This window comes from Salmo trutta, chromosome 12, assembly GCF_901001165.1.
Source record: "Salmo trutta chromosome 12, fSalTru1.1, whole genome shotgun sequence".
NCBI lineage: Eukaryota > Metazoa > Chordata > Actinopteri > Salmoniformes > Salmonidae > Salmo > Salmo trutta.
In genome coordinates, this window is record NC_042968.1 from 16337854 (window position 1) to 16361040 (window position 23187).

Sequence of the window (23187 nt, forward strand, 5' to 3'; positions counted from 1 at the left end):
TGGGTGCTTTTAACTTAATATGATGAAAGATTGTACCCTTCTAATATGCTTACACCTCTATGAAAGAGTAGCCTCTTTACTAAATGGGATCTTTATCATCTTTGTTGGTCTGTCTTGCCAATGTTTATAGTACTACACCTATGTCTTGATGTTAATGTTTCTGTTTTTTGTTTTGTCTGAATTTTGGGGGTGGAATTACAATAATAGTGTTAAAATAATTGTAAATAATGCTTTATCTATACAGCCACACTGGCATGACAATAACATAACAGCACAGGTCTTCTGTTCTATCAGCTCGATAAGCACAGATGTAACATGCTAACACAGTCCTCAGAATTTATTTACAGCAGCAGGCCATTATTATTTATGTCATACCTTAGGAGAGACCTTGGTAATGGGCAGGATTCCTACTCTTAATGAAAGTGGATTGATAGTTTGAAGCTGCATCCAAAGTAATAAATGAAAAGGGTTAATGGAAGGCTAGCTCTGATATGAGGTATGTGAAGGCTGCTTGTCAAGAGGGGGTTGGGGTGCCTGGGCTTTGTGTGAGCTTTAGTGTGGTGTGAGTGTAGTTGAGAGCATCTTTCAGACTCAGTGGATGACCTCTCTTGGAACTATTATATTTTTCCTTTGATGCGATTTTGCTTGAATACCTTGCACACACTGTAAAACACATTGATGCATTGTAAGTGTTTTATCATAACGCTGCTGTTTAACCTTTTTCCTGGCTCTACTTCTGTCCATTGTGACTTGAAGAACAATAGTATATTGTATCATGCACGTAAAACGTTACCAGTAACCACAAGTCGTCGATGACTGAATGGTGCAATAGTATACCTCTGTCCATGGTCATGAACTCTTGCTTGGCGTGAATTGAAGCGGTCTTGCCTTTGAAACCCCAGATACCATACTTTTCCCCTCAGTTCTAACACTCACATAGTGTGCCACTTTACATTATACAAGTCTACACCAAGTCAGCCAGGTATTTTCAGCCACGTTCATACACCTGAACGAATCATTTATTCAATGTCAACAAGGAATTTCGTTTGAATTTGTAAACGGAACTCCAGTAACGTCCTCATACCATCCATATTGTCTCCTAGCCCCACCCAAATAGAACTGAACGATCAGTTATCGACTCTGTTTATAGTAATATACCTACTATAGTACTATACCTACCAGTATGCCTATAGGCTTAGGCCAGAAATCAAATACATGACGTTCGTTATTAGTGATACACACAGTACATACAAACGTCGACTGTGAAAGCAGTCGTGGCGAGGTGACTCCAATTCCTGAAACCACCCGGCTGTGGGGGTTAAAGCGGCGACGTTATGATTGACTACCCTGGTTTCGCATCCCCCCCTCCTGCATCCGTCCCTCAACCCGCGCGCAGTTTGCTTCCCAGCGTCTGTAGCAGCTTGTCGGCACCGCGCGCTTTCATCCCACTTTCTCTCTTCTTTTGCCTCGGTGTCCTGATAGATTGAGGATTCATTTTCTGCAATCCTTAACAATGAACGCCCATTTTTTCTTAATTTTTTCAATTTTGTCGGGTGAGTAGCGTACAGTTTACCTTGATATGAGCCCTCTACTTGTTGCTTTAATGCAATTATACTGTATTCAATTTAAGCAATATCAGAAACCGAACATAATGCTGGCCAATAATGACAATGATAAAACTGACAATTCTTGCATGGATAGCCTATACTTGGAACGCCTAGAAAGCCCACAATTAATATAAATGAAATGTTATATTGTAGTTATAGGCCTATTGTTTATTTACATTTGTTGTCGTGGATATCATTAAGAAGCAGACAGTTTAAATATCTGATTCATGTTTTTAGTGAACCTCAATGATGTTTCGTTCTTTTTGGGCTATAACCTAATACTTTCAGCAAAGACGTCAATGTTATAAACAATTCCCAGATATTGTCGCACCTATTTTTATTTTATTTTAAACGGTACGTGCCATTCATTGTATATGAACCGTTAATAAATGGTTGTACATTTATTTCGTTTATTGCAAAAGCAAAGCATGTTGCTGACATTTGATGTAAGAATACAATAAATAAATCTTCGGTCACTCAGATCTGTGATTTCTGTGATTCCAAGGTAGCCTACTGTCCAACTGAGTCAGTTGTATTAGGCTACTGTATGACATCTGAACTTCAAAGAAAATAATGCCAATCTCCCTGCTTTGCAATCTAAGCGGGGGAAACAGTCTAACTGAAACGAGTAAACTAACCTACCTGTTGAATTGACTCAGGGACGAAAATATAGTATATAGTTAGAAAATAGAGAACACCAAATAAGGCCAAAATAATTAGTCACTCAGGATCAGTCTACTCTACAACAACAATACTGAAAGATGGACTTGTCCACTACATCATAGGCTACAACAAGTGCTTTACCTTGAAGTTTAACTGATGTTGTCTGTGTCTAACGCTCCATCCCCACCTCTCTTATTCAGGAGGCTCCTGCTCTGAGGCAGAACACAGGTTGTTCTCAGTGATATTTTCCAGCTACAATCAATACATCCGCCCAGTGGAGAATGTGTCTGACCCAGTTATCGTGCAGTTTGAGGTGTCCATGTCCCAGCTGGTCAAAGTGGTGAGTGTGTGTGTGTGTGCGTGTGTGTGTGTGTGTGTGCGCACGCGCGTGTGTGTGTACGCGCTCGCGTGTGTCTGTGTGTGTCTGTGTGTGTGTGTGAGAGAGAGAGAGAGAGAGAGAGAGAGAGAGAGAGAGAGAGAGATGGTGACTCTGCATCCTCAGTGCCTCTGCTGTGCTGCTGTGCTGGGGCCAGTGGAGGATATCAGCCTGAGCCTGGACCCAACGGAGCCTGTCACAGTGAATGACTGCGTGGGTGTATGAGTGGTCAAGAGAAGATGAGAAATGTCAGCTCTCTGATTCTCTCACTCCTTCCATCTCTGAGCAGGCAGCCCCTTTGCTCAATCACTGCCACTTCGCATGAGTGCCCTTGGTTTTAATGCCTGGTTTTGGCCGGGGCTCGCTGTGAGGGGATTTGACGAGGAGAGCGGCAGCTGTTTCGCCAGCATCAAACTGCCCCAGTGTAGATTACTTTAATTACACTTAAAAGGGGAGGGAAGAAGGGCATCATTCACAAATGAACAGATGTATTATTATACCACAATACTGTCTGGCCCCTTATGAAACAGGGATCTTGATGTGCTGGGTATTGCCACATAAAATCACTCAGGAATTTACTCCCTGTGTATACTTTATAACATAAAAAAACAACCCATTTGGGCCACTTTGTGCTACATCAGGCCTTATACAACTAGCATTGGAATAACCTGTGTGATTACTGTGACAGATAGAAGCTAGGTACATTCAGTTCAGGAGCACTTATCCATCATCAAAATCAAATCAAATCAAATGTATTTATATAGCCCTTCTTACATCAGCTGATATCACAAAGTGCTGTACAGAAACCCAGCCTAAAACCCCAAACAGCAAGCAATCACATGGTGTAGGGCTACAGAGAATACAAGGGACTGTACTGTCTCTAGAGAGTTGAAAACAGCAGGTCTGGGACAGGTAGCACGTCCGGTGAGTAGGTCAGGGTTCCAGCAGGTCTGGGACAACAGGTCTGGGACAGGTAACACGTCCGGCGAACAGGTTAGGGTTCCATAGCTGCAGGCAGAACATTTGGAACTGGAGCAGCAGCACGGCCAGGTACACTGGGGACAGCAAGGAGTCATCAAGCCAGGTAGTCCTGAGGCATGGTCCTAGGGCTCAGGTCCTCCGAGAGAGAGAAAGAAAGAAAGAAAGAAAGAGAAAGAGAGAATTAGAGAGAGCATATTTAAATTCACACAGGACACCGGAAAAGACAAGAGAAATACTCCAGATGTGACAGACTGACCCTAGCCCCCGACACATAAACTACTGCAGCATAAATACTGGAGGCTGAGACAGGAGGGGTCAGGAGACACTGTGGCCCCATCCGATGAAACCCCCGGACAGGGCCAAACAGGTAGGATATAACCCCACCCACTTTGCCAAAGCACAGCCTCCACACCACTGGAGGGATATCTCCTACCACCAACATACCATCCCGGGACAAGGCCGAGTATAGCCCACAAAGATCTCCACCAAGGCACAGCCCAAGCATTCTGTCCTGGGACAGAACCCAGACAGGAAGACCACGTCAGTGACTCGGACCACGTCAGTGACTCAACCCACTCAAGTGGCGCACCCCTCCATGTCTTGTCATGATCTGTGTTTATTATGGTTCCACATTGTGAGCAGGTTCTCGTTAAATGTTGAATAAAACACGGCCACCACGTGTCTATTCCATTTCAGTAAATATCCTCTGTTGAGCTTTCCTTTGGAGGAACTGGGCTCCAATCCAGAACCTCTCTTTTCTGAACATGACACAGAGATAGAGTATTTCTCATATTTCCCTGACCTCAGCCCATTTAACAGCACAGAATAGCTTCCTGTTTTGATGGATGACCATTATTTCCTCCCCACGCCTCACGCTCCTCCAACCCCTCTACAACTGGGATACTTCAGCCTGCTTGTAGCTGGACTATTAGCTTATTTAAAACGCCCATTCTTCCAGGTGGCTCAGACATAATCTCTCATTTAAATAATGGTTTCTCAGTCTGCCTGGAGGGACATACATGGCTGGCCTAGTTCTACAACCCTAGAACCACCTGTACTGTATCGACCTGCAGCAGTGTTCCTCGTCTTAGAGCCAACACCTGGAGTGTCCCCTGGGAGCTCATCAGGACACATGAATGGTTAATGTTATGAGCTGGGTTCTGTCTGTCTGTCAGTCTGTTGGTTTGTCTGTCTGTCGCTGTCTGTCTGGGAAAATCTAAATTGTTTTTGTTCGCCTCCTCTCCTCCGTCCACAAAGGTAATTGAGGAGCGGAGGTGAGGAGAGGAAACTTGGAAACAAATACGCTTGAATGAAATGAGACTCTCCTTCTCCACTCAGGAAAATGATGTTTACAGGGGTGGAATCCCCAAAATAAATGTGTAAAGTGCCAAAAATGAATTAAGCTGGCTGTAGAAAACATTTTATAGACAAGAATTTAAGTAACGTATCATTTTTAAATGCGTCCATATTTTTCTCCTTGTAAAAAACAGCAGCTGATTCAAAGGGTGTGTCACAGATTCTTAAACACTTCCACGCTAGCCACCGAAAGTATACTTATGAGTATCCTCGGTGAGAGGAGGACACTTCTCCATTCGCCTACTAACGAATTGACACTCTCCTCGACCACTCAACCATTTATCGGTTTCTGGGTCATGGGGGAGAGGAGGACAGAGGAGTCGAGGAAAGGACAGACTTTTGCCAAATTGAGAATCTCCTTCTTTCTCCTTCTTTCTCAATTTTTTTCTTTTTCCATACTCCTCTTCCCTTCCACCTGAGCTGAGACAGTGTCAGGCCCTAACTAGCACATCGTGAGAGACAGCCTGCAGCCCGAGGGCCTAGAGGTTGAAGCCGTCTTATAGTGTATGGCATGCTTCTGGGCTGGAGGACCCAGGTGTTCCTGTCCTCCTCCCTGTGTAACTCCAGCCAGGGTTAGTCCCAGGACAGAACGCTCTGTTCACCCTGCCATCTTGTAAGGAAGATGATTGCTCCTGACAGCGTGCCCCCTTTCTAACTCTGAAATATTCCTACAGTTCATGAACCCCCGCATTTTGCCTCTGGTCAACTTGTCCTTCTGAGAGTAAATTCTTCTTTTCTGTTTCTCAGGATGAAGTTAACCAGATTATGGAGACAAACCTGTGGCTGAGACATGTAAGTGCAATCTTCATCCATCTCCTACTGTATGTGTATATGAATTACTGTTTAAACAAATCACTCCACTACATCTACCTGACCTACTGGGCTCCCAAGTGGCGCAGCGGTCTAAGGCACTGCATCCCAGTGCTAGAGGTGTCACTACAGACCCTGGTTCAATTCCAGGCTGTATCACAACTGGCTGTGATTGGGAGTCCCATAGGTTGGCGCACAATTGGCCCAGTGTCATCTGGGTTAGGGTTTGGCCGAGGTAGGCCGTCATTGTAAATAAGAATTTGTTCTTAATTGGCCTGCCTAGTTAAAGAAACTATCATACATGATTCCTGGAGGCCATAATCATATCTTACATTATTCATCAGGAAAATGCTTTTAACCCTCCGGATATTAACCTTCTGACACAGATTTATGAGCAATAGCTTTACCCTGCTATGACTGGGTTACATTTCTATCCAGAGATGATATGCAGAGATGATATGCTATGACTGGGTTACATTTCTATCCAGAGATGATATGCAGAGATGATATGCTATGACTGGGTTACATTTCTATCCAGAGATGATATGCTATGACTGGGTTACATTTCTATCCAGAGATAATATGCCATGACTGGGTTACATTTCTATCCAGAGATAATATGCCATGACTGGGTTACATTTCTATCCAGAGATGATATGCAGAGATGATATGCTATGACTGGGTTACATTTCTATCCAGAGATGATATGCAGAGATGATATGCTATGACTGGGTTACATTTCTATCCAGAGATGATATGCAGAGATGATATGCTATGACTGGGTTACATTTCTATCCAGAGATAATATGCCATGACTGGGTTACATTTCTATCCAGAGATGATATGCCATGACTGGGTTACATTTCTATCCAGAGATGATATGCTATGACTGGGTTACATTTCTATCCAGAGATAATATGCCATGACTGGGTTACATTTCTATCCAGAGATGATATGCTATGACTGGGTTACATTTCTATCCAGAGATAATATGCCATGACTGGGTTACATTTCTATCCAGAGATAATATGCCATGACTGGGTTACATTTCTATCCAGAGATAATATGCCATGACTGGGTTACATTTCTATCCAGAGATAATATGCCATGACTGGGTTACATTTCTATCCAGAGATAAGGCACAGTATATGATCACATGGTGTAGGGCTACAGAGAATACAAGGGACTGTACTGTTGCATGGCTTGCTGGTTTTGTCACATGGTTGACCCCACCTGGTGCTGCTGATATTGTCGTGATACACGTTGAGATGAGCTCATTCTGAGGGAAATGAACCAGAACTGGTTTCCAGATCTATAAAAATCTGAACCAAATATCCACATCTGTACTTAACCCTCATTCATCTTATACATGACCATCTGTTTGTCAACATACCTAGTATAAGGGACCATGTGTATATGGTAACAACCCAGTCACATGTCAATACAGCCGAGCCAATCACAAGAGGGTTGTGAAGAACCACTTAATCAAAAAACGTGGCCATCCGTTAATTGAATGGTTAATTAGATGAAAGAGTTATGTCTTTCTCATGACCTAAGAGGGAGAATATATAAGTGACACAGTCCTACAACACGGAGGTTGTGTCTCCCCTGAGACTTGACCCATGACCTCCAGGTCTAAAGCTACCGTTTCATCTAATTAACCATTCACTTAACGGATGGCCACGTTTTTCAATTAAGGGGTTCTTCAAAACCCTCTTGTGATTGGCTCGGCTGTATTGACATGTGACTGGGTTGTTACCATATACACACGGTCCCTTATACTCGGTATGTTGACAAACAGAGGGTCATGTATAAGATGAAGGAGGGTTGTGGATATTTGGTTTTAAAAAACATGGCCATCCGTTAACTGTCAATGGATCAAAAATATTGAACGTAGAATTTGAAATGTGTGTGGGTTTTATAAAAGAGTTTTATCTAATGATATGAGACAACCTACTACCTCTTCAGATCTGGAATGACTACAAACTGAGGTGGGATCCCAAAAACTTTGGAGGAGTGGAGTTCATTCGAGTGCCTTCCAGCAGGATATGGAAGCCAGATATCGTGCTGTACAATAAGTGAGTTAAACATGCAATTGCAATAATAATATGTACCGTGCATAACTGAGTTCAAGGATTTCTTCTTTGACATTGAAATGACAGAGTAGATGATCCAAAACCAGGACATGACACTCATTTCTTATGTAAGGCCCTCATATACTGTTGATTCTTTATAATGGCGTGCATGTAAAGTCTATCAGACAGTGTTATCAAATGATGCCTCTAATTCATTTAGCTGAGGGACAATAGTCTGTTGTTTATATTACATCCTTCCAGTGTAATCTTCAATGAGTCATCCACCCTCCTCCTTCAATGTTGTCTCTCTGTCTGTCTTTCCCTCTCTCTGTCTCTCTCTGTCTCTCTCTCTCTCCCCATCTCTCTCTCTCGCTCTCTCTCTCTCTGTCTCCTTCCCCCTTCCCTCTCTCTCTGTGCCACAGTGCAGTAGGAGATTTCCAGGTGGACGATAAGACCAAGGCCCTGCTTCGCTACAACGGGGATGTGACCTGGATCCCTCCGGCCATCTTCAAGAGCTCTTGCAAGATCGACGTCACCTACTTCCCCTTCGACTACCAGAACTGCACCATGAAGTTTGGCTCCTGGACGTACGACAAGGCCAAGATAGACCTAGTTCTGATTGGCTCCTCCATCAACCTCCATGACTTCTGGGAGAGCGGCGAGTGGACGATCATCAACGCCCCGGGTTACAAACATGACATCAAGTACAACTGCTGTGAGGAGATCTACACAGACATCACCTACTCCCTGTTCATCAGACGGCTGCCTCTCTTCTACACCATCAACATGATCATCCCCTGTCTGCTCATCTCCTTTCTCACTGTGCTGGTCTTCTACCTGCCTTCTGACTGTGGGGAGAAGATCACTCTATGTATCTCCGTCCTCCTCTCTCTCACTGTGTTTCTCCTGGTCATTACCGAAACCATCCCATCTACGTCGCTGGTCATCCCCCTCATCGGGGAGTACCTCCTCTTCACCATGATCTTCGTCACCCTCTCCATCGTCATCACTGTGTTCGTGCTGAACGTGCACTACCGCACGCCCAAGACCCACACCATGCCGTACTGGGTGCGCAGTGTCTTCCTGGGGCTTCTACCCAGGGTCATGTTCATGACCCGGCCGGAGAGGGACCCTGAGAGGCTGCCTGAGCCTGGGGGGGTGGTTCAGCAGCTGATGCCCCCAGCCTCGCGGCCCTGTGTGGTCCACACCACAGGAACCCTGCAAGGGCAGCAGAAGCCCCAGGCCCTGGTCTCCACCGTGGCTGCCAGTGTGCTCCCAAGCCTGGCCCAGCGACAGCGCCTCTTCATCAGCACGGAGCTCACCAACCTCAATAACCTTAGCCTTGGTGGTGGTGGTGGTGACTCGGTCAATGCGGGCTCCAGCTTCCTGTGTTGCGAGGGCTGCTGCAACTGCTGCTGGCGCCAGAGGTCCACCAAGCTGCCCACTGAGACGGGAGGAGGGGGTGGCAGGGTGGGGAGCATCGGGACCTTCAGTGGAGGAGGGGCTGCTGGGATTGGGGGGGTCTGTGGAGGCGGTGGAAGCTCCTGCTCCAGCTCAGAGTCTCTGGATGGCAGGCTGATGACCCTGTCCCCTCACTTCTCACCGGAGGTCAGGGAGGCCATGGAAAGTGTCAAGTACATCGCCGAAAACATGAGAATACAGAACGAAGCCAAGGAGGTAAGTCGGGACGTATCACATGTATATCATTCACAATAGCTAAGAAAATATTCAAGGTCTATTTCTACCATTTAGTGTCTCTGACAACTGTCTTTCAGGTCCAGGATGACTGGAAGTACGTTGCCATGGTGATCGACAGGATATTCCTGTGGGTGTTCATCTTGGTGTGTATCCTGGGGACCGCTGGGCTCTTTATCCAGCCCCTCCTATTGTTCGAAATGTGACCCACTCATACACACAGCAATTACACAGTGGCTGAGTGTTTTAAATCATACATATACAGTCATTTAGTGTATCACCCAGTGATGCAGACCAAAGAAGCTGAGACGAACCAATACTGTGAACGGAAGGGAACCAGATTATGGAGGAAGGCAAGCTGCTGCCAGCTGTTCCATGTCACGTCTCTGTATGTAGATACGTTTCTGATTGCTAAAGTGTGGTGTAGTGGTGATCTCTTAGTTGCTGAGGACCAGACTCTGAAACCATGGCAACATATAACTCTGTACTGCTGCCTACCCATGCCCTTATGTTTGCTCTGTGTAAATGACTTCATCATAGTGTTACTTGATTATGACTGGCACAAAGAACCACAATATCGTCAACAAAAGGACCGTGGCTAAAGGAACATCTATTGGACCAAAGGATCCCAAACATGTACATAGCAATGACTGCTTAAAGGGGCTTTCCAAAAGTACACAAGTATCTCAAGTCAATTTCACAGCTTATTGAATTCATATCATGTTTTCAAATGTTGAACATCACTGAGTCATTTTGACATTGTTTATATGTGAAATATTCATGTCTTCTATAAACATACTGTATGTTCTTATTTACAGCTATACAGTACCAATCCAATCTGATTCTAATGCTCATTAAGATTTCAATGAACCACAGTGTCACATAATATATGGATAAGCTATTCATAGAAATCACAAACTGGTGAACATTAAATGGCAATGATGCAGGATGGGTAACTTTATTACACCAGATGGGTGAATGTGGAAAAACTCTGAAAGCAACATTTTCATTGTGTTGTGAGGGGTGACACCATGTGGTTATTATCTGCTACTACAAGTGACCACAATATGATCCAGTGGTCACTACCATATGTCTGCAATCAAAGACACAAGATTTTGTGTCTTCATTTTCCATTTTTAATTTGGTCTGGCGAAGCACTCCATTTGGACGACTTTGAAAATGGCTCTCCAAAGCCTCTTTCAACAGAAACATCTGTCTGCCATGATCCATGGTCATTGGATGAAGTGACTTCTGAAGAGAAGTGAACACATGCTAACCTACCTGTAAACTCATTGCATTCCCAAATCGATATTTCTCTCCCTTATGAAAATTGAGTTTGGAGGTCCAGCTGGCAGGCAGGATGTAGATGTGATTATCAGTAGCAGCAAGGCCATGTAGAGGTTGGGTATGACCCTGTTACATCCTCGCTGTCTCCCATCCCTGCCTCTCTAGCCCATCCCGGGCCCCCTTCAGCTTTATTGGATCATAATCAATATGGAGACCTGGTGATGAAGTACATCATTAGTCTGGGGCCTGGGCTACGGTCTTCATCTCGCCATCCTACTGCTATGCCAAAGGGCATTTCTCCTGCTTTAACTTGACACTACTTATGTTAATAAGGAGGATGTGGTTGAGATCTCTTGTTATGTTATACCATCATTCAAAAAACAGTTTGGTGTACAAGAGGAGGAAATTCACAGTTAGGAGTTATATATATCTGTGGCCTGTGGTATCTATGATAGAGAGTGATATTTTTGAAAGAGGATTTTGGGGAGCGTTTCAATCCTACATTTAGGCGGACATGGAATCTGTGGATGTTGTTTCTGTGGCTGTATGTTGTAGTCAGTAAACTGTGATCAGGTTGTCACTGTGAATCTTAACTGGATGTTAGCCAGGAAGCACAGTCACATACTGTAGTACTCCATCACTTCTGATAACATTCCCCCTGCTGATTAATTGAATTAAAGCTCCCTCAGGGCTCATTTAAGTGAACTAGTTATCTGAGGGGGAGATCCGTAACAGACACAGTATTAAAGACTGAAGGTTGTGGGGGGTTGAGTGCATTTATGGAACAGAGATGGTTCCATGACCACACTCGTGTGATGAGTAACCTTGTCTGAGACCTGAAGAGTTGCATTGCATGCAGGTGACCCGCGTTCTGTCTCTGTCGGTCACACGTAAGAATCGTCCCATTGTTTTTGTCCGTATGATATTATTTCGCATACTTTCATTTGAGAAGAAAGCATGAGAAACTTGAGAAGAGAGCAAGTTGAGATCATTGATTCCATGCACCTGTTGATCTTTTTAGTTATGCATGGTCAATGTTAAATAATACATATCATCCTCCAGGTATGTGGGGCAAACATATCTTGTAGCTGCTACAGTCCTACAAATACAGGAAATTACATCATTCGTATTCACTATTCTCAGTTAAGATGTACCACAAATACACAAGTGTCGTGTCAATTAAGTGATACTCTTTAAGTGATATGACATGCTATTTTATAAAATAATTTCTCTGAAATTAATATTACCTGATTAAACTAATCATGTAAATGTAATTAACTAGGAAATCGGGGCACCACGGAAGAATGTCTATAGAGCTGTTGTCTTCCGAATAAACTCTTAAAGACCTGGTAATCTTTTATATCAATAGCAGTCAATTATTCATCGGCACCTTTTTCAGTCTCATCTGAAAATCATAAAATTCTTGGTTATCTTCACGAACCCTGGCTAACAAGATGAATCAGAAATACACATTTTGGTTTAATTATTTATTTACTAAATAATCACACAGAATTACATAAACACAGGATGGATCATACATTGATTACTAATTATGTCATACAAGAAAACGTCCCTAGCGGACGGAACCGATATGACGGCTTGTTACACAAAGAAAGGGGGCTGGGTTTGAATGAAAGCACTGGAAGACTAAGGAACAAAAGGATTGGGTATCTATCGGACCTCATGAAGCTATGCTATCGTAAATACAGAATCTTATGCATTCTAAATAACCGCCCATTTGGAAAAGGAAAATGCAAGAAATATTTACTCTGAGCTGCGCTTCGATTGATTGGTCGTCGATGGAAGACTGGATTGCCCAGCAGAGATCTCCCTTGTCCTTTGAAGAATATGTCTTGTGGTAGAACGAATACGTTGTAGTACCGTCATTGTGTGGTAGAACGGTTACGTTGTAATACACTGTCTTTCTGAAGAGATTGTCCGTCCTTTCCTAGCCCACGTTTACAGCTGCTGCTGCTAACTCGATGTCTAGTATGTATCACTTCTTTAGTGAATAAGAGTTCAAAGTTCATACCAAGTTGCCATACTTTAAGCTCATGCTATATTCTGGCTGATATAGTCAAAATTCATCCTTCCAGCGTGTCAATATTCATCTCCACGTTGAAATTTGCCCTTCTAAACGTATGGACATCAGTCCTCACGTCCCCGGGAACACAATGTTAATTTCGTTAGGTTGTAGTTGTTCAACCATTCACAACCAGAGGTCACGCTGAGGTTGGCTTAGTTCTGTAGTTGATATTAGCCAGCAGTCCTCACGTCATTCACAACCAATGTCTGTTCACATGGGCGGGGCCACTGAGTGAACATAGTTATGAAAACAATTCTCTCATTTAGAAGCTAAAATTACATTTAATCTTTTCACAAATAGTTTCATATTTAAACATTTAAATTGCACAACAATTCCATGTGAATCTGATAACTAGAATGTGTAGACTTTCCAAGATACAGTTTATGTCGTCCTATCATTAGTAATAATGTCTCAGACGACAACTGATCTGACATCATATTCTTTAAATACCAACAGATATTTTCAACGGGTTGGATTACCAAAATATGGTTCCGTTCCCCACCCTTTTGATGTTACCAGACTCTCTCTATGTTAACAAGGGCTTTCTAAGAGTCCAATCTGTAGAGTAGAGAGAGAAAAGGGGGAAAGGTATTTATGGGGGTCATAAACCTCACCAACAGGGCAACATCATGACACAAGGTAGAAAGAGTCAACCAACAAGTGTTTCAACAAGACTTGAACACAATGATCATTTTCATCCTCATCCTGTGTGAGTATATTTATGAAAATTAACCTGATATTGATTTAGTTTAATTGAATTCAAATGTATTTCACATTTTGCTATTTAAATTGGTCTATGTTGTATCTTTTGAATGTATTTTCTCTTCTAAGGTGCCTTGTCAAGAGAGGCCATGGTCCAAAACACAGGCAGGTCAAAGTCCATTCATTATTGAAGATGATTGAATTCTCGTTTAGATAATTACAATATGATACTCTACACATAAACGATTTACATATTGCAGATATTTGATGGGCCAAATACTTTTTATTTTCTCAAATATTAGCCAAGAAGATTTTTCCAGCAAAGATCTATTGGACTACTACAGGAACAATCATGGAGGGAAGTGACCTAGTGGTAAAATGTAGTACACATGGGGGCAAGGAAGGTAAAGTGGCATATGTTTACTTGTGCATTAACGGGGTTGCAGTGGATCAGAAGAAAACTATACAAGAAGACACCTTTTTCGCCAAGAAAAGTGTTACTGGCCAACAGACTGGAAATTACAGCTGTGTGTTCTCTAAAACCCTGTATCCATATTCTGAAGTGCAGGGAAAAGGAGATAATTATATTTTCATCCAGGTGATGGGTAAGGATCATTTTACTGTCTTGATAGGTCATTGCTGTTGGACATTATTTGACACACACTGAGTGTACAAAACATTAGGAACACCTTCTTAATGTTGAGTTGCACCCACCTTTGCCCTCAGAATAGCCTCAATTCGTCTGGGCATGGACTCTACAAGGTGTCGAAACATTCCACAGTGATGCTGGCCCATGTTGACTCCAATGCTTCCCACAGTTGTGTCAAGTTGCCTGGATGTCCTTTGGGTGGTGCACCATTCTTGATACACATGGGAAACTGTTGAGTGTGAAAAACCCAGCAGTGTTGCAGTTCTTGACGCACTCAAACCGGTGTACCTGGCACCTACAACCATAACCCTTTCAAAGGCTCTTAAATATTTAGTCTTCCCATTCACCCTCTGAATGGCACACATACACAATCCATGTCAGAATTGTCACAAGGCTTAAAAAAACTTCTTTAACCTGATTTAACAAGTGATATCAATAAGGGATCATAGCTTCACCTGGATTCACCTGGTCAGTCTATGTCATGGAAAGACCAGGTGTTCCTAATGTTTTGTACACTCAGTGTATATGGATATACTATCCTTTTCAATGTTTTTGATACATGTATATTTCAATGTGGCTGCAAATGTATTTTACACCTTACATGATTCCTGTCTCTTCCTGCTCATACAGACCGTATACTCCCTGCAGACATATCACTTGCAGGCTCAAGAACTGTGAGAAAGGGAGAAGGTGTGGAGTTTAAGTGTACTATTTCAGACCCCAGTTTTCAAACAAAAAAGACCAGTGACTTAGTTCACTCTTACCTCTGCAAGTATGGCTCTGTTGTTCAGATCCAGGTGTTTGACGTAAAGAGCATGGAGGCAACGTTTACGATTGAACGTTTTTTAAAGAGTGACACTGGCAACTACAGTTGTGTGCTTGACCTGCATTCAAAAACCCTCACAGATAAAGACAGAACATTATATGGAAATAATGCAGTATTTCTACAGGTTGATGGTAAGAACGTATGGTGTTTCTCTAAGTACTTACATATTTAAATAATATAGTCACTACATACATAACTAGTTTTGTTATTAGAACATCATTGTTGATGGTTCATGGTTGCAGTACATTGTTACTATAGAAATGAGATGTATAACAACATACCTATTTTGCTTTCCAGAGTCGTGGAGTCACTTAATCACACCGGTTGTGTTCTGCGTCTGTTTTCTTCTGATCTTATCTCTGATAGTGGGCACATGGTGGCTGTTTATTAAACAAGGTCAGGCCATTTACCATGGACATTACTCTGGATATACAGGTCTACTTCGTATAGAATCATGTTTATCAAACTAATACATTCCATGTCTGGATTGAAGGAACTATCTGGAGCTTTTCTAATGTCATTGTTATGATAGTTAGCTTGAGGTTAACCAATAATGTAACATTTCATTTTTGTGCCAATGACTGGGGAGGGTGATGGTACGTGTGTTTTTTAAGCTCTTCGATAGAACTATTGTTATATTAATGAACATTTATTTCCCATTCTGGGATATTTCTTTGTCTTAGACGTAACGTCAAATGTGGAGGAAGAATCCAGGTAGGAAAATCATGTATATTTGACATTTTATTTTATCTATTTGTATTAGTTTCTTTGAATATAAATGTCACAGACTACATTCTGTATTTATACTGTAATGAAGCAATGGAGAAACACAAAGGTGTTAAATTCCTTAAGTACAAAAGCAATAATGCAAAGTGTGCTGCTTCTATATAAAGGTGTATATGAATAAGATTAATATTTAACGGAATATGACAATCTAGTAATCACAACCAATGCATAATACACTGTATCTTGTTTATTTGTCAGTGATGAATTTGCCTATGACAGTGTGGTCGGTAAGATAATATTTCTTTCGTTTGGATAATGGTTAGCTGCATTAGCTTTAAATGAAATGTGTGTTTTAAAATACTAACCATGCTGATACTAAGTAAATGGTCATGAAATTAGTTTCAGTGCCTTATGTTAAAACAGGAGTGTATATTTGTTATTTTAAAATATAGTTGTAGTCTTCGTATCCCCCCAAACAGGTGGGGGGGAGTCCCAGGATGTTGGTGGGAAATGTTTAGACAATATGATGCTGCACAAACATTTACTAATTATGATGTAAATTAAAAATAGGTATGTTTTTTCATTCTTACATTTGCAATACTGGGTAAATGTAAATAAAAAAATATAGAGATATTTTTAGCATCTTGAATAAAAAAAGGTTGTTTAAATACATTGCTTTAATAAGAAAATGAGATATTTCATCTTCTAACCTCCCAAACATGTGATACAACATACCAACATTTGGGTGAGAAATTATTAGATAATGAAGTAAAAAAAATGATGATAATAATGATAATTAACATTTTGAATAGGTATGTTTTTCTGATACTGGGTAAATGGTCATGACTGAAATAATATGCCACGCCTTGAGTGAAAATAATTAACATCTTAACATCTTCTAATCAGGTGATGAGATTGATACAAACCATGACATGGGTGAGAAATGCTTAGATATTATGAAGCTCCATAGAAATGCAATGGTTATATTGTGACATGTACAGTACTGGATGAATGGTGATCTAACAGACTTCAGGGCCTTGGCCGATTTTTTATGCTAAATAACATGTTTTAATTATATATATTTAACTTCCATCTTCTTATTTCCGAAACAGTGGATGCCACGTACCAAGAAATTCTGGTGAGCTGTGAGTTCCAAATGAGCTTTGACTAATGATAACTAATGATTATGTTGACTCTTGGTCATAAAGGCTTACAAGTCTACACTCAATTTCTTCCTCTTTTACTTTACCACAACTATTGTCATTTTATATTTCAGGGTGAAACACGGAACATTAAACGCGTTATAGCACGTATTCGAGGTGAGTTCAATATTTAGAAATAGTAATAATAGTAAGTTAGGTGTATTTTGGGGGATTTCCATACGTCAGGCAGAACGAGTCAGGTTTTGTTTCACGGTATCTATCTGACCATGGAAAATATCTTGTCTCACTTTCTATGTCAATGGTGTCATTTCTGATGGTTAGACACGTAAGTAGTTTGCATAGGAAACCACAGATGCATTCAGCCACATTCTTGCTATTCTTTGTACTTCACATAAAGCAAACCAAGATAAGAATGGTTTACATCATGATCTGGGTATATTTCCTCTGTGCATAGAATACAGACTTGAGACCTTCTCCTCAGAGTATCTTGTGGTGTACACTCTCCAATTTAGCATTGCTTCTGTGATAAACCTATTTAATCATTGTCTTAATGTCATTGTCCCAGCTCATCTTGGATCCTACAATATCCTGAAAACTGAAACATTTCGGATATAAGAATGAACACACAGCTGTTATCTAATGTGATGAAGGATTTGTCGGACCAGATATAATATGTTGGGGACTTTTCATCCACAGATGCAGCAAATCAAGGCCCATATACAGAAGTTGTGTATGCCAAGTCATGCAAGAAGAAAAGACGTCATCAATACATGCCTTAATCATTATTAGATCTGCATTATTTCAAAGCAGTACTGCATGTGTACTTCATGGTTTACAGTATCTATAATCATGTATTTTATGTATTGTGTATTCAATGCGTGTCTTGTGTTGGACTACTCCCTGCATGTTCAAGTTGACGATGATGCCAAATTGTTTTGTGACCTGACATTTGTGGTGCATTGTGTTATATCTTCAGTGGAAGTAATAAAAACATTTGGGAGTCATTTTGAAGTACCACATTAAGTATTATTGCTGGATATACTATTGCATTCTCCCTCATAAAAAATATTTTTTAATGTTCTCAAACTGGGAATGTGGTATACTTCTTTATTGGAACTGAAAACAAATGCAATCATCTTATAGGCACAGTTTCAGTTGGCACAGCAGTTTAGAATATCACCCTTGATAACAAGGAAGACTGTGGGCTCACTTGGTCTAACCATTCTACAGTCCCCCTCTAAAACATGCAAGGATACATTGTAGTTTTAAATAAGCCATTCTTAAATTTGTGAATCTTACAGACAGTTTTTTGTTTTTTACTTTTATGCGACTAGAAGGCCCAGTGATAAATAATACATATATTAACGTATGGATTTACATTTCCATATCCACTGATGTACCACATAGACATAGTCCAACCATAACCTACGGACAATTATATCAGGAAATTAGACTGGCACTGCAAGGCTAATCATTAATTACACTGTATCATACACATTTCAATGTTGCTGATGTGCACACCATAAACAGTGAAGATGAGGTCAGAGTACTGATGTGTTTCTTCAAAATGAGCTGCCTAGGACTAGGACCAGGACTAGGCCAAAGCTCTGTGATGAAACTTTGCATCAAGGTTCGACGCTTCTAATTGGGTCCTATGCAGTTTCCCATAATTCACATAGCTACATGGTTATTTATAGACACAGTATGTTATGTGTGAAAACATTACAACAGGCTGAAGATCACACCATGAGTCCTATCTTATTCATAATATGTGAGTATTTTCACAGTATTGATCAAGGTAAAGCATACATTTGGTCTAATTTTATTTTCAATATTCAACCTGGTTGTACCAACTGTTATCTCTATTTGTTTCCAAATTCAGCTTTACTGGTTAACTTGGCAGAGACAGGTACACTTACATAATTGAATTCTAAAACACAAATTGTCAAATCTGTCATTTTATTAGCCAATGTCTGAGAAGATTCATTGGAACTTGTGAAACTTACATTTTTATTCATAAATTGTATTTTTCACTCTTCAATGATGAAGCTGATATCTACCCAGCAAAGCTCTTTGGAGCTAGTACCCACATGAGAGAAGGAAAGACTGTTGATGTGAAGTGCAGCACTACAGGCACCAGAAAACCGTTGAGCAAGGTCTATGTTTACCTTTGCAAGAATGGAAGTGGAATGAGAGTAAGAGAGCTGGAGAAAGGTGAAGATGACACCATTTTCACCATCAAGGATGTTGAACGAGAGGACTCGGGCATCTACAGCTGTGTGTACGCCATAGAAAAACTAAAACTCAGTCAAGTGAACGCGACAGGTGTGAATCTAGTCATCATTCAGGTCTACAAGGATGGAGAAGGTAGGACCTACTTTGTGTTGTATATGGATGGATAATCAATTGTTAATATTGACTATATGGCAAGTTCCGTGTAAATACGTACGTCTCTCTGTTCTGTACTTCAGAAGAGGTTCATCAAGAGGTCCATGAAGTGGCTGCACGTGATGTGAGACTGGTCAATGTTATCCGATTGATAAGTTCAGTTGTTGTGGTGATACTTCTTTTGTCTGTATTGTATGTTAGTTACTACTGTCCAAACATATAATGATCTGTTTCCTGGATGACATACAGTACACTAGTGATGCACTGACAGAATTACAATACTATTTTCTTGCTAATTCTTGCACGTAATCTACAGTAGGCCTACATTTCCCTGTGCTCCTCACTCATGACACAATTATAATTGAATTTTAAAGAATGTTGATTGAACCTACCAGACGAGGTTGTTGTCGATATCAATCAAAAAGTATCACCCACAAAACCATAGGCCTGATTGATATCGACAACAACCTCGTCTGGTAGGTTCAATCAACATTCTTTAAAATTCAATTATCGTTAACCCAAAAAGTTCTAGTATGTTTTTGACATTTTTGAAGATTCAATTCAAATTTAAAGGTGCTCTACAGGTTTTTTGTTGTTGTTGAATTTTTGTATTTTAATTTCAGAAAATATTCATAATATATCTGTAGCAATAGTGGAATGATAGTGTTTCACAGTATTACTTACCCACCAGTGTTGTGATTGGCTCTTATATTCGCCTATTGATTTGTTCTTCCGTCTGAACGGCCCAGTACATCACCGGGAGCAAGCTTCCTGCCATCCAGGACCTTTATACCAGGCAGTGTCAGTGGGAGGCCCTATAAATTGTCAGACTCCATCCACCCGAGTCATAGACTGTTCTCTCTGCTAACGCATGGCAAGCAGTACCGGAGCACCAAGTCTAGGTCCAAGAGGCTTCTAAACAGCTTCTACCCCCAAGCAATAAGACTCCTGAACAGCTAATCAAGTGGCTACCCAGACTATTTGCACCCCCCAATACTTTGTAGGGCCACCTTTTGCAGCAATTACAGCTGCAAGTATCTTGGGGTATGTCTCTATAAGCTTGACACATCCAGCCACTGGGATTTTTTGGGGGGAACACAAAAATACTGCACATGAATGTTTTATGTGCCAACTACTTTTCCTTTTTTCAAATATTAGTTAAAGACATTTTTCCAGCAAGATCTATGGGACAGAAACAAAAATAATGGAGTACAGTGACCTAGTAGTAAAATGTTTAGGCGCAAGGATGAATCAAAAGTGGTACATGTGTACTTGTGTTTGGATGGGGTTGCCGTATATGTGGACAAATGTGAAACATATGAAACCCTTTTCACCATGAAAAGCCAACAGAGTGGCAGTTACAGCTATGTGTTCTCTAAAACCCAATATCCACTCTCTGAAGCACAAGGAAAATGAGATTATTCACTTTCCATCCAGGTGATGGGTAAGGATCTTTTTACTCTCTGGATATGTTATCGTTGCTAGAAATATTGAACATATGGATACAATACAGTTGAAGTCGGAAGTTTACATACACCTTAGTCAAATACATTTAAACTCAGTTTTTCACAATTCCTGACATTTAATCCTAGTAAAAAATTCCCTGTCTTAGGTCAGTTAGGTTCACCACTTTATTTTAAAAATGTGAAATGTCAGAATAATAGTAGAGAGAATTATTTATATCAGCTTTTATTTCTTTCATCACATTCCCAGAGGGTCAGAAGTTTACATACACTCAATTAGTATTTGGTAGCATTGCCTTTAAATTGTTTAACGTGGGTCAAACATTTCGGGTAGCCTTCCACAAGCTTCCCACAATAAGTTGGGTGAATTTTGGCCCATTCCTCCTGACAGAGCTGACTCAGGTTTGTAGGCCTCCTTGCTCGCACACACTTTTTCAGTTCTGCCCACAAATGTTCTATAGGATTGAGGTAAGGGCTTTGTGATGGGCACTCCAATACCTTGACTTTGTTGTCCTTAAGCCATTTTGCCACAGCTTTGGAAGTATGCTTGGGGTCATTGTCCATTTGGAAGACTCATTTGCAACCAAGCTTTAACTTCCTGACTGATGTCTGGAGATGTTGCTTCAATATATCCACATAATTGTCCTTCTTCATGATTCCTTCTATTTTGTGAAGTGCACCAGTCCCTCTTGCAGCAAAGCATCCCACAACAGGATGCTGCCACCCCCGTGCTTCACAGTTCGGATGGTGTTCTTCGGCTTGCAAGTCTCCCCCTTTTTCCTCCAAACATAACAATGGTCATTATGGCCAAACAGTTCTATTTTTGTTTCATCAGACCAGTGAACATTTCTCCAAAAAGTACAAACTTTGTCCACATGTGCAGTTGCAAACCGTAGTCTGGCTTTTTTATAGCTGTTATAGAGCAGTGGCTTCTTCCTTGCTGAGCGGCCTTTCAGGTTATGTCGATAGAGGACTCGTTTTACTGTGGATAAAGATACTTTTGTACCTGTTTCCTCCAGCATCTTCACAAGGTCCTTTGCTGTTGTTCTGGGATTGATTTGCACTTTTCACACCAAAGTACGTTCATCTCTAGGAGACAGAATGCGTCTCCTTCCTGAACGGTATGACGGCAGCGTGGTCCCATGGTGTTTTTACTTGCGTACTATTGTGAACGTGGTACCTTCAGGCGTTTGGAAATCAGAAGCTTCTAAAGCCATGACATCATTTTCTGGAATTTTCCTAGCTGTTTAAAGGCACAGTCAACTTACTGCATGTAAACTTCTGACCCATTGGAATTGTGATACAGTGAATTATAAGTGAAATAATCTGTCTGTAAACAATTGTTGGAAAAATTACTTGTGTCATGCACAAAGTAGATGTCCTAACCGACTTGCCAAAAATATAGTTTGTTAACAAGAAATTTGTGGAGTGGTTGAAAGACTAGTTTTAATGACTCCAACCTAAATGTATGTAAACTTCCAACTTCAAATGTACATGTCGTGCCGATTTCCTATGAAATGCCACGGGCACAGGAGAGAGCAGTCCAGAACACATCCACAAAAATCAGCTTTCCAAATGTTACTCTTTTTGGGTGAAGTTCCCATCTATTGCATATGTAAGTATAAATAGCTTTGGATTTCCAAAGTACTATTATTAGAACCCCCCCCCCCCAGTCACTCGTACCGCTGCAAGAACGGCACTGCTGTTCAGATGGAGGAGTTTGATGTTAATCGGATGGAGGCAACTTTTACGATTGAAAGAGTTATTAACAATGACACAGGCAACTACAGTTCTGTGCTTGTTCTGCAATCAAAACCCCTGGAAAATACAGACAGGAAATGATATGGAAATAAGTGAGCCTTTCTTCAGGCTAATGGTGAGAATGTATAGCTTAAAACTTTTGAAAACACTTTTTATTCATAGTCACTATATGAAAGGAAGAGGTCAAGAGACCAAAAGAATTGACAAAAAAATGGGAATTCATCCATCTACTCTGTATTTCGGAGGCTGCACATGTGAGACTTGTCAATGGGGTTCGATTGATAAGTTCAACTGTTATGGTCGTACTTCTACTGACTGTAGTGGCTGTTAGTTACTACTGTCCAAACATGGTGAGTTCAATGTCTTGAAATATGGGACACAGGGAATTTCATGAAAGTCAGGTTGTAAGTTATAAGTTTCTCTATTGGGGGTGTTATTTCTGATCATGAGAGGTGTAAGAGGCCATTCCTATTTTTAGCCATGAGCTCTGTCTCACAGTATTTCACACGCAATGCTGTTTACAGCGAAGCACTGAAGTGAAAATGTATAATGATGAACACAGGAATATAAATA

General features: G+C 41.1%; 2 protein-coding genes across 4 annotated transcripts; both read left to right on the forward strand.

The window, feature by feature from the left end:
* Positions 1-1456: 1456 nt before the first annotated feature.
* Positions 1457-10510, forward strand: LOC115203018 (neuronal acetylcholine receptor subunit alpha-3-like). Its single transcript, XM_029767290.1, has 6 exons — positions 1457-1553; positions 2471-2610; positions 5731-5775; positions 7762-7871; positions 8291-9545; positions 9644-10510. Exons 1-6 carry the CDS (start codon positions 1514-1516, stop codon positions 9767-9769), a joined length of 1716 nt encoding a protein of 571 aa, XP_029623150.1. The 5' UTR covers positions 1457-1513; the 3' UTR covers positions 9770-10510.
* Positions 10511-13538: 3028 nt separating this feature from the next.
* On the forward strand, positions 13539-18006 carry LOC115203020 (uncharacterized). Of its 3 annotated transcripts, none has more exons than XM_029767292.1 (11): positions 13539-13645; positions 13768-13803; positions 13941-14243; positions 14918-15244; positions 15411-15509; positions 15797-15827; positions 16098-16126; positions 16746-16775; positions 16952-16984; positions 17116-17158; positions 17699-18006. In XM_029767292.1, the coding sequence occupies exons 1-10, from the start codon at positions 13621-13623 to the stop codon at positions 17118-17120; spliced, it is 918 nt and encodes a 305-aa protein (XP_029623152.1). In that variant the 5' UTR covers positions 13539-13620; the 3' UTR covers positions 17121-17158; positions 17699-18006. The 3 variants fall into 3 exon arrangements, 2 of the variants coding, with proteins under 2 accessions (XP_029623152.1, XP_029623151.1); XM_029767291.1 differs by having other exon boundaries at positions 16952-16977; XR_003880105.1 differs by having other exon boundaries at positions 16746-16984.
* The last annotated feature ends 5181 nt before the right edge of the window (positions 18007-23187 follow it).

What these genes read in the sequence shown, in the direction of transcription:
- LOC115203018 (XM_029767290.1), top strand. Translation starts at nt 1,514, where the DNA reads ATGAACGCCCATTTTTTCTTAATTTTTTCAATTTTGTCGG. An exon ending in TGTCCCAGCTGGTCAAAGTG is followed by an intron (nt 2,611 to 5,730) that starts GTGAGTGTGTGT and finishes TCTGTTTCTCAG; the next exon opens with GATGAAGTTAACCAGATTAT. An exon ending in GATATCGTGCTGTACAATAA is followed by an intron (nt 7,872 to 8,290) that starts GTGAGTTAAACA and finishes TCTGTGCCACAG; the next exon opens with TGCAGTAGGAGATTTCCAGG.
- LOC115203020 (XM_029767291.1), top strand. Translation starts at nt 13,621, where the DNA reads ATGATCATTTTCATCCTCATCCTGT. An exon ending in CCACGTACCAAGAAATTCTG is followed by an intron (nt 16,978 to 17,115) that starts GTGAGCTGTGAG and finishes TTTATATTTCAG; the next exon opens with GGTGAAACACGGAACATTAA. An exon ending in CGTTATAGCACGTATTCGAG is followed by an intron (nt 17,159 to 17,698) that starts GTGAGTTCAATA and finishes TTTCATCCACAG; the next exon opens with ATGCAGCAAATCAAGGCCCA.